The sequence below is a fragment of the Mus pahari genome, chromosome 7 (assembly GCF_900095145.1).
Source record: "Mus pahari chromosome 7, PAHARI_EIJ_v1.1, whole genome shotgun sequence".
Lineage (NCBI taxonomy): Eukaryota > Metazoa > Chordata > Mammalia > Rodentia > Muridae > Mus > Mus pahari.
In genome coordinates this window covers 52014670-52026331 of record NC_034596.1, presented here as the reverse complement: position 1 = coordinate 52026331, position 11662 = coordinate 52014670, and the positions used below count along the sequence as shown (strand labels likewise).

Genomic DNA, 11662 nt, shown 5'->3' with positions numbered 1-11662 from the left:
CAAGAAAAACCAACTCCTAAAAACTGTCCTCAGACCACTGCACACAAAATAAGTATTTCCAAAAAATGTTCTTCAAAAAAGGAAACTAGGTGTGGAGGTATACATCTGTAATCCTATCATTTGAAAGGTTGGAGCAGCAGAAACAAGAGTTCAAGGCCCAGTTTGGGCAATCTGAGACCATGACTCAAAAAAAAAAAAATTTAAAGGAAACTGGACATGGTAGTGCATGTCTTTAATCCTAGCACTCAGAAGGAAGAGGCAGGTGGAACTCTGAGTTCAAGGCCAGCCTGGTCTACAGGGTAAGACCCTGACTTTAAAAAGAAAAAAAAAAGAAAAAGAAAGGAGATAATTGTATGCTATTGCATAATAAGATGACTCTAGATAATAATGACATAATGACATACAATTTTAAAAAGATAGAATAAAAGATTTTGAATATTTTCACCATAAAGAAATGTCAAATGTATAAGATATTTCTGACCTGATTTAAATATTTAATAATGTAAATATGCATCAGAACATTTCATTACTTTGAATATTATACAGTTTTATTTATACATTAATTTTATCATTTTTACAAAATGGTCATAGTGCTGGGGAGATTACTCATGGGTGAAGTGCTCGCTATTCACCCATGACACCAGAGTTTGAATCACCAGCACCCATTAAGAAGCTGGGCATCAATCACAAAAGAAGTAACTAGATATGCACTCACTGATAAGTGGATATTGCACAGAAACTTAGAATACCCAAGATACATTTTGCAAAACACAGGAAAACCAAGAAGGTTGACCACTGGGTGGATACTTCATTCCTCCTTAGAATAAGGAACAAAATACCCATGAAAGGATATAGGTACGGAGACAAAATTTAGAGCTAAGATGAAAGGATGGACTATCCAGAGACTACCCCATTAGGAATCCATCCCATCATCAGCCACCAAACCCAGATACTAATGCACATGCCAGCAAGATTCTGCTGAAGGGACCCTGATATAGGGAACTTTTGGGATAGCATTTGAAATGTAAATAAAGAAAATAATAAATAAAAAAAAAAAGAAGAAGCTGGGCATGGTGGCGCACGCCTTTAATCCCAGCACTCGGGAGGCAGAGGCAGAGGCAGGTGGATTTCTGAGTTCGAGGTCAGCCTGGTCTACAAAGTGAGTTCCAGGACAGCCAGGACTACACAGAGAAACCCTGTCTCGAAAAAAAAAGAAGACGAAGAAGCTGGGCATGGCAGCCAGTGCCTGAAATTCCAGTACTGGGGAAGAGGAGAGAAAGGAGGCCTGGGACTTACTATCAGCTAGTCTAACTGAATTGACAGGCTCCAGATTCAGTGAGAGAGTGTCAAAACTTAAGATGGAGAGTAATTGATAAAGACACTGTATGTGCACACACATAAAGTCATGATCCAAAAATAACAACAGTTTTGGAGGATGCAGAAATGGTAGAAATCAGATGATACTCCCTTCAAGATGCCATTGACTTGTTTCTAGAACTATTTATCTTTCTCTCCCTTCCTATTGTAATGCTGGAGATCAAAAATAGGGCTTTGCATTCTCTAAGCATATGTTCAGCCCCTCAGCTTTGCCCTTAATCCGCACGCACAGCAATTTCTATTTTTTTCTCCTTTTCTTTTTCCTTTCTTCCTTTCTCTTTTCTTTTTTTATTTATTTTAGAGATGGTTTCACTGTGTAGTGTAGGCTGGCTTCAAGCACAGCAATCTTCCAGCCTCTGCCTTCCTGAGAACTAAGATCACAGGAATGTGAACCACCATGTCTGGCTTCAAACCTCTTTTTCACAGTAAGGAAGACAGTGTTCTGTGTTCCTTATGCTCTGGCAAGGACCCATAGTTGTAATAGTCTTTTCAGAGAAAGGTAAAGGACTTTGTTTTCTTTTTCTTTTTTAAGATTTATTTATTTATTTATTTATTATATGTAAGTACACTGTAGCTGTCTTTAGACACTCCAGAAGAGGGAGTCAGATCTCATTAAGGATGGTTGTGAGCCACCATGTGGTTGCTGGGATTTGAACTCGTACTCTTAACCGCTGAGCCATCTCACCAGCCCAGGACTTTGTTTTCTAATCTATCCTTTTATTCATAGTCTCCCCATCTACATTTGGCATCCTAGAGAGAAGCTCACGCTAAGAGTGTTTCATTTCAAGATACGCTATATTCTATTTCAGATTGTTTATGAGCTACTTACAAATAATACAGTTTAACCCATAGAAAATGGAAGCTACAGAAAAATGAATCCCATTTTGTACCCTTACCCAGATTGGCCCATTATTAATCTCTTACTGTATCTTTGCCATCTTTATTTCTACCCTTCTACCAGACCAAGTGCTGGTAGGAGCATTTTGTTTTGTTTTAAGATTTATTTATTTAATGTATATAACTGCACTGCTGCTGTCTTCAGACACACCAGAAAAGGACATCGGATCCTGTTACAGATGGCTGTGAGTCGCCATATGTTTGCTGGGTATTGAACTGAAAACCTTTGGAAGAACAGTCTATGCTCTTAACCACTGAGCCATCTCTCCATCCCCAAATAGTATATTTTTTAAAGGTTATGACCAGGGCTGGAGAGATGGCTCAGTGATTAAGAGCACTGACTGTTCTTCTAGAATCCTGAGTTCAAATCCCAGCAACTACATGGTGGCTCACACCATCTTTAATGGGATCTGATGCCCTCTTCTGGTGTGTCTGAAGACAGTTACAGTGTACTCACATACATTAAATAAATAAATAAATCTTTTTTAAAAGAATAATAAAATGTACTATTTAATGCCTGGAGAGATGGCTCAGTCCCCAAGAACCACATGTTGTTGGCCCACAACCAAACTTCAATTCCAAGGATTTTGATGTCTTCTGACTTACTTAGAAACACACATGGGGCACACACATACATACAGGCAAAACATTCGTACACATATAATTAATTAATATTTTTCAAAAATAATTTTAAAAAATATGCTGTTTTAGCCAGGCATTATAGTCCATCTCTGTAATTACAGTACTCCAGGAGGCTGACGTAGGAAGATTGCTTTGAGTTCAAGGCCTAGCTGGACCTCAGAGTAGACTTTATGTCTAAACAAATAATATGCATGTATATTAATTCTTAATCTTTTGCTAATAGTGAATCAGAGTCATATGATTTCAAGTAGAGTATGTAGTTGGTGACAATACTACTCTTGTTTATTTGGTTTATGTTTTAAGACTGGGTCTTATGTAGCCCAGGGCAGCCTCAGAGTCACTGCCTTAGTCAGGGTTTCTATTCCTACACAAACATTATGACCAAGACACAAGTTGGGGAGGAAAGGGTTTATTCAGCTTACATTTCCATACTGCTGTTCATCACCAGGGAAGTCAGGACTGGAACTCAAGCAGGTCAGAAAGCAGGAGCTGATGCAGAAGCCATGGAGTGATGTTCTTTACTGGCTTGCTCAGCTTGCTCTCTTATAGAACCAAGACTACCAGCCCAGAGATGGCACCACCCACAAGGGGACCTCCCCCCTTGATCACTAATTGAGAAAATGCCTTACAGCTGTATCTTGTGGAGGCATTTCCCCAACTGAAGCTCCTTTCTCTGTGATAACTCCAGTCTGTGTCAAGTTGACACAAAATTAGCCAGTACAGTCACCATATAGCCAATAATAATATTAAGGTATGCTCTTCCTGCCTCTTGGAGTTACAGGCACAAGATACCACATCTTATTTATGAATTGCTGAGAACAAATTGGGGTCCAGTACACGTAGGCAAGCACCCCACACCTGGGCCCCAGCATCCCCGGCCCTATTACTTTCACAGCTTGAATGCATTTTATTGGGGTCAGGAAGTTCAGATTGACGCTGTCTGTCTTCTGAGTCATCCTTGAACAATAAGAGTCACGCGGTCAAAGATGTAATAATTTATTAGTGAGTTTAATACCCTGAAAGGATGAATAGTGCCCTAAAGGAGTACTTACTATTCATGAATAACAAGGAAGCACTTTAAATACTACTGATTTTCTTAAATCTCTTTGCTTTTATTTGATAAGCCGTTTGGAGAAAGAAAAGAATTAATTTTTTTTTTAAATGTATGTTTTTATTGTGTGTGTGTGTGTGTGTGTACAGCTCCATAGTACATGTGTAGAGATCAGAGGACAGCCTGTGGGAGTGATTCCCTCCTACGCTGTGGGTTCCAGGGATTGAACTGAGGCCATCATAATTTTTAAGAAGTGTTTTTACCCATTGAGCCATCTTGACTGCCTGAAAAATTGCCCATTTTAAATGGACCTTGGGCTAGTGCTGCTGAGTCAGTGTTTAGAACACACCATCTGTAATCAGTCTAGAAATGATGGCAAAAATGGGAGGTGTTTCTTCTTCCTTTTTACTCTCTTTTTACATTTTATTTATTTTTATTTTATATACATTGGTATTCTACCTGCATGTTGGGTGTAACTCCCCTGGAACTGGAGCTGCTACATGGGTACTGGGAATTGAACCTGGGTCCTTTGGCTAAGAATAGATAGTTTTCTTAACCACTGAGCCATCTCTCCAGTCCCCTCCTTTTTGCTCTTTTTCAGGGGATTTTGATGAATTTACTCAAGATAATAATGACATCATGTTGAAGAACATAGCTGATGACCTTCGGAAGTGCTTGCCTCTAGAAGCTGTGCTTTGCTCGGAACATCTGGCCCTTCAAAAAGTATGTTGAACCAATTCATTTCTTTTTGTCCAATTCAAGAAATCTGTTTTTCCCCAACCCCACACATTGTAGTCTCCTTAACTATAAATTTGACTTTAAGCAATTTTTCATTTACGGTTTCTGTCAGGTACCCCTTTCTTTGGCTTCCCTGGCACTATTTACTCAGTGGATGCTTTGCCGACAATCCTGTTTATCAGCCTATTTAAAACAAATTAAATGTTTACAGGCTGGCCTTTTCCCTTTATAAACATCTGAGCTGAGGAATTAAATCCTGTGTTTCAGCTTTGGTTTGTTGTTGTTGTTTTTTGGCTTTTGTTTTGATGGGAATTTGATTATTTGGTGGGTTAATCAGGTTTTATGGCTCAGGTCTTGCTCTGTAGAACTGGCTGGCCTCAAAATTGAGGTCTCAGCCAATGTTACCCCACACTAGCTGAAAGCCAGAACATTTCAATAGTATGTGGATATTGTGAACTAAATTTAGTAAGTCTTCGAAAAGTGCTGGTCTTCAGAATGGATCTCAGAAGAGCAAAGTAAGCCAGGCAGTGGTGGCGCACGCCTTTAAGCCCACTACTCAGGAGGCAGAGCCAGGTGGATCTTTAAGTTTGAGGCCAGCCTGGTCTATAGAGCAAACTGGTCTGCAGAGCAAATTCCAGGAAAACCAGGGCTACACAGAGAAACCTTGTCTCAGAGGGATAAAGAAGAGCAAAGTAGAAGCTAGTGTTAAAATTGAGATTTCAGAGTACAGTTTGGGGCGTTGTTGGTATTGGATTTGTAATACAGTGGGGTGCTATTAATCTTTGTATCAACATCATGCTGTAATATAATTTGTTAAATAAGGAAAAGCATTTATATAGGCTTTAAAAATACTTTGACATTTTTCAAGCACATGGGTAGTTAAGGCAGGATTGTTGGGAGGCAGCTATGTGGTTTTAGCATATTTTATATATTAAATACATATTTAATGTATAACATATATTTATATATCATATATATAATAGGTTTGTTTGTTTGTTTGTTTATTGAGTCTATGTTTCTCTATGTAACCCTAGCTTCTTTGGAACTCTGTCTGTAGACCAGGCTAGCTTTGAACTCAGATCCTTCTGCCTCCTGAGTGCTGTGATTTAAGGCATATGCCACCACTGTCTGACTTATTTACTTTTGAGACAGTTTCACTATAGCCTTGGCTGGCCTAGAACTTGCTGTGTAGACCAGGCTACCTTCAAAATCTGCCTGTGTCTGCCTCCCCAGTACTGTGATCCAAGCATGCACCACCATACACAGCCTGTGCTGTTTTTTGATACAGGCTGTAACCCAGGCTGGCCATTGAATTTACGATATTGCTTAAGCTGGCCTCAAATTCAGACACCCCTGCCTCAGTCTTCCAAATGCTGGTATTACAAATGGAAAGTGCCATGCGCACATATATAAACTTGAAGTTTTAATAATATTTTAGCAATTTGAAAGCTTGACTTTCTGAATAAATATAACTTGTCAGGTATTTTGATGGTAATTGATATGTAAGACTGAGAGTTAGCTCTTAGTCATGTTTTGTGTTCTTCCAGATTAAAGACAGAATTATCAGTGTCTCAGTTTAAAAAAAGGAGGAGGAGGTGCTGCTGTAAACAGGATTGAACCAGCAGCAGTGTCTCTCTGGGCCTGTTGTCAGAGTGTAGCCGAGTGGCCACTGCTGTCTTGCCCTATTTAGCTATAAAAGAAGCTTCTTTGAACTTTGTTTCCTTTGATGTGTCTTTCCAGATACAACAGCAGCCAGAACCCACAGTTCATGTTGATGCATTCCTTTATGATGAAGACTTTATTGATACATTATGTGAGGAAGGAAAAATGAGTAGAAACTACTGTACGGTGTGCGGCTCACACCAAACAGCGCCTTTGGGTACGCATCCAAGTCTGCAGAGCCGTTACTTAAGTTGCCTTTACTTTTTTCCTATGTAAATGTGTAATCAGAATATTGAACATTTTTTTAGGATAAAAGCTAACCTCAAGCATAGCCGTTACCAAAAGTAAAAGTAGGGAAAACATAGAAGTATTTTCTAAGGACCAGCGAGATGGCTCAGTAGTAGACAAAAGACTTGCTGTCAAACCCGATGTCCTGACACATGCACATGGAGGCACACACAGCCTGCACTCCCCCTCACACACTCTGAGTAAATAGATAAGTGGTGGGTAGGAAGATAGGTAGATGTAATAGAGTTTTGCTTTTTAAAGAAAAGAACTATCATGGGGATTAATTTACTCAGTGTCCTACCTAGAAATTTTTTTCACATCTAGAGATTATTTAATCAGAGATAGCTCCAATCCAGAGACTAATCAGACATGACTAAAAACAGAGGACATGCCTCCTACTTCACATGCTCAAGAGAGACTGATACACAGACCACATGCTGACTTCCCGTGAGATGGTTTCTCTGCTTAGCAAGCCAGGAGGTGATAAAATAGACAGGCAACTCTGAGAAATGTTTATTTGGGCTTTGTTTTGCTCCAGTGACGCATCTCTAAAGATGACATTCATAGGATGGAAAAAGATGTGGCTGGGAGCTAGAGGAAAAACTGAACCATGAATAACTGCAACACCATACACCACACGGCTGGTTTGTAAACATTTATACGACTAGGTTTGACCAGATTAGCCTCTGTCTCCCCAAGTTATAAATGATGATTAGACACCCAGAGCAGCTCAGATAATGAATCTAAGATGGTTGTCATGAGTGACTCTGACAAGTACTCAGGTGACAAGGGGTTTGACTAGCTTCAGGACCCCCAGAGGAATTACTGGTGTGCTGAGGGTTTGTGAGGATGAGGATCCAAGGGAGGGGAGACTTCGATGGCCAGCCCCTCCCACCTCTGAGACAAAGACACACCCAGTATCTCTCCCTGGAGGCTGGTCCACCTGCTTCATTGGAGGAGGGGGAGTTGTTGTTGTTGTTGTTGTTGTTGTTGTTGTTGTTGTTTGACCAAGCTGTCTCCTCTTCCTGACAGTTACATTATGTAGGACATGATACTGTGAGTCTTTTGAGTTCCCTCCAGGTCAGAGGAAAGCCAGAGTCAGTCAATCATAGAAACTAGGGTGCAAAACTTAGACAGGGATAGAAGTGACCCCAGCTAGCCAGGCGAGGTGGTGCAGGCGCAATCCCCGAACTCTGAGGTAGAAGTAGGCAGATGTCTGTGAGATCGAGGCCAACCAGAGCTATATGGGAGACATTGTTTCAAAAACAAAAACAAACAAAAAAACAGCAAAAAGGCTACAAACTAACAAAAAGCCTAACTTGATGCTCATTCTCTTCTTTCCCCAGGATTTATTTCTCATTCCTTCTCCCTCACGGAGTTGAAGTTCATTTACCATCATGTACTCCCTGATCTGTCAGGAAAGGCCTTGGTTGACGTTGGCTCCAGACTTGGCACAGTCCTTTATGGGGTAAAGTGCAGCTTGTGGACATACTCAACATGTGGAAAATACTTTCTTCTGCTAGTGACAGCTTTGCCTGCCACCATCCAAGGTGACAGCTTGGCTTTATTATTAAAGTAACAGGATAAGGTTAAAATAGGATCCATTGGCAGGCTCCTAATTTCTGCTTGATGGTAATAATTGGGTTTGGAATTTCAAAGACAGCACCAGCTGTCCAATTTCTTCTCCTGGTTTGTCCCACAACACAAATGACAGATATCAACAGAATAGACCATGTGGCTGACTCACTCTTTTCCCCTCCCCACTCACTACCCCCCCCATTTTTTGTTTGTTTTGTTTTGGAGTGGGGAGGGGGTGTGTTTTTAATATGGCCCAGCGGGCCTTAAACTCGCTATGTAGATGACGATAACCCTGAACCCCTTATCCTCCTGCCTCAGCCCACAAGCACTGTGATTGAGGATGTCTCCATGCCTGGCTTCTTTTTCTTTGTGCTATATTAAAATAAAACAGTACAGTGCGTTTTGATATGAACTCACAAAACTAAAAACTATGTCAGGCCTAAGAAACTTTGGGTGGCCATAGTCCTTTACTAGCACTGGATATCTTTTTCCTTGTCTTTTAAGTGTGCACACTGGGTGATGGTGACATCCAAGAATACATCATGTCCAATTTTCTGTGTCCCAAAACGCACATTTCTTTTGTTTCTGAAATCTGACATCAGTATAGCTCTTGTTATAAATTCAAGTCATGAGTACCTAATGTTCTTAAATCATTTTGTCAAAAAAATTCAAATATGGTTTCTGGCTGCCATTAGGATCTTGTTAAAAAACAAACAAATATGTTGCCGGGAGGTGGTGGTGCACACCTTTAATCCCAGCACTCGGGAGGCAGAGGCAGGCGGAATTCTGAGTTCGAGGCCAGCCTGGTCTACAGAGTGAGTTCCAGGATGGCCTGGACTACACAGAGAAACCCTGTCTCGGGGAAAAAACAAACAAACAAACAAACAAAAACAACCCTGGAGGACATAGCAGTAGGGACTCCTGCTGGGAGCAGGTGCCGTCAGGTTTCAGAATTACTTCTTGCTTGAGGCAGAAACTTACTCTTTAATGCTCGGCTTAAACTTTCTATGCATAGATGATGCAGTTTAGTGGCTTTTGTCCCTAGTGCTCCTGTTGTTTTGGGGGGTTGGGTTTGAGACTTACCAGATCACCAGGCTGGCCTTGAGGGCGGTCTCTCTCAGCCTTCTGGGAGATAGGATTGTAAGTGCAGCTGCTTTGCCCACCTTGCCCCATAGCTCTATTTAAAGAGTATTGCCAATCTTGGTGCCAGAAGGGGAAGGGTAGGAGAGGAAGACACCATTCTCTGGCATGCCCATGAGCACATACACCTATGTATTCAGGTGCGCACAGAGAGAGAGAGAGAGAGAGAGAGAGAGAGAGAGAGAGAGAGAGAGAGAGAGAAGAAAGAAGAGCAAAGGGGGGGGGGTAAGGAAAGAAAATGAGAGCCATGCAAAAATGTAATGCCGAATACCTGACATCACAGGTATAGTATCAGGGTTGATAATGTGAATGTTGATTTTTTTTCCTACAGTAGAACACTGAATCAATACTAAATTCCTTAATATCGACATATGCACTTTGAAACATGTTAGAAATAAATATTATAAACATTTGTGCTACAGCTATAGATTCAAACTTGGTTTTTGCATGTGTTGGTAGACAGTCATCTTCAGGAACCAGCCATAGTGGTACATATCTCTAATAGTCCAGAGCCAACCTGTGCTGCATGAATCCTGTCTCAAACAAACAAACAAACCCTTAAACCGAAGGTTACCTGACAAAGTTAGCTGACTTTCTTCCAGGTTATCTGTGTTACTCTGTAACAGAAACATGGCAGCTTCCAGCAGTTCTCCTTGTCCTTGTTCATTGATCAGGCTGGTTGCCTTCCTTCCAAATGGTGTGGTTGTCACTGCATTCCTTACAGATTGACTCCTGGGCATAACCTCCCTAGAGGTTATGCAGGCTGACTAGACCCACAGAGCTTGGGAATGTGCTCATTTTCATCATTTCCAAGCTTGCTGAATGCCCAGTTTATCAGAAACTTTACAAACCAGTCTTTAAAAATATAGCTATATAATAAGGATTAATAACTTCAATCTAGCCGGGCGTGGTGGCGCACGCCTTTAATCCCAGCACTTGGGAGGCAGAGGCAGGCGGATTTCTGAGTTCGAGGCCAGCCTGATCTACAGAGTGAGCTCCAGGACAGCCAGGGCTACACAGAGAAACCCTGTCTTGAAAAAAACAAAAAAAACAAAAAATAAATAAATAAATAACTTCAATCAAATCCCTGATGGGAGAAGTTCTGAACTCTGTGAGTTTTGTAACAGTTTGGTTTTTATAGCTCAGGCAGACATAGCCTATACTTGGAAGCTGACTGTTTTGTGACAGGCTGTCTTCCCATTTCAGGGTTACCTTTACAGCTCAGCAGCGCAGCTCTGGGGAGTAGAGCTGAATGGAGAATTTTGCCAATTGCAGGAAATGATCATAAAGAAATACCAGTTCGGTGACAGAATAAAGGTACCTTTACCTATTTTTTATTACTTCTATGAATCTTCCCCATCTGCTTCTGTATTCTCACAGTACTGCTGCTGTGTGGCAGTGCACTGAGTCGGCCAGCGGTCTTCCTAGAGAGTGTTTCCTCTGTTTTCTTAGTGTCAGGTAGTTTGGGTAACGGAACTGTAAATCTCTCTCCAAGGCTGGCTGCCAGTGTATTTTATTAAACTGAAAATGAAGGGCTTGCACCGCTCGTGGTTGCTTATCTTGTCCACTGGGAGCTATTGTAAATGTCATAGGAAAGTGGTCATTAGGGAAAGATGCCTCTCTTGGGCTAGAACAGGGTTCCCCCTTCTCCTGTAAAGGAAAAGTAACAAAATTAAAGTTTGGGGGTGTGGGTTTTTTGGAGCGTTCTGTTTCTTTACTGCATGGATCCTTGAAATGTCACTAAGATCCTTCTATATTTCTCATGGCAATGCAGAAAATATTAACAATCTCTGAGGTTAAGGACCGCATAACATTGGAAAAACTTAGTGAGTTAAAGATCAAGGGGCTGGAGAGATGTTCAGGTAAGAGGGTCTGCTGCTCTTCTAGATGACCCAGTAGGGTTCCCAGAGCCCACATCCAGAGTTCACAGTTGCTTGTAAGATCAGCTGCTCCTGATCTGATCCAGGATGCTCTTCTGGTCCCCACAGGCACCTGCACACACATGGTGTGCAGACAAACAAGTAGACACACAGACAGGTATGTAAATAACAATAAAAGAAATGTTTTAAACGTTGAAGGATGAAGTGTCTTTCTGATAAAGGTTATTTTATATTCCCACCCTATTTCTTTTCCCTACCCTCATTTTAGAAATGTAGAGATAAGCCAGGCAATGGTGGCGCATGCCTTTAGTCCCAGCACTCGGGAGGCAGAGGCAGGCGGATTTCTGAGTTTGAGGCCAGCCTGGTCTACCAAGTGAGTACCAGGACAGCCAGAGCTATACAGAGAAAC

At 41.3% G+C, this 11662-nt stretch overlaps 1 protein-coding gene across 1 annotated transcript in view; it reads left to right on the top strand.

Annotated features, from left to right (window-relative positions):
* The window catches only part of LOC110324842, a 35770-nt gene that overhangs the window by 12772 nt on the left and 11336 nt on the right, over positions 1 to 11662 (top strand). The window contains exons 2-5 of the mRNA XM_021202555.2: positions 4569 to 4690; positions 6446 to 6584; positions 8002 to 8123; positions 10580 to 10690. Coding sequence (XP_021058214.1) covers positions 4569 to 4690; positions 6446 to 6584; positions 8002 to 8123; positions 10580 to 10690 — 494 coding nt within the window. The remainder of the gene's footprint in view (positions 1 to 4568; positions 4691 to 6445; positions 6585 to 8001; positions 8124 to 10579; positions 10691 to 11662) is intronic.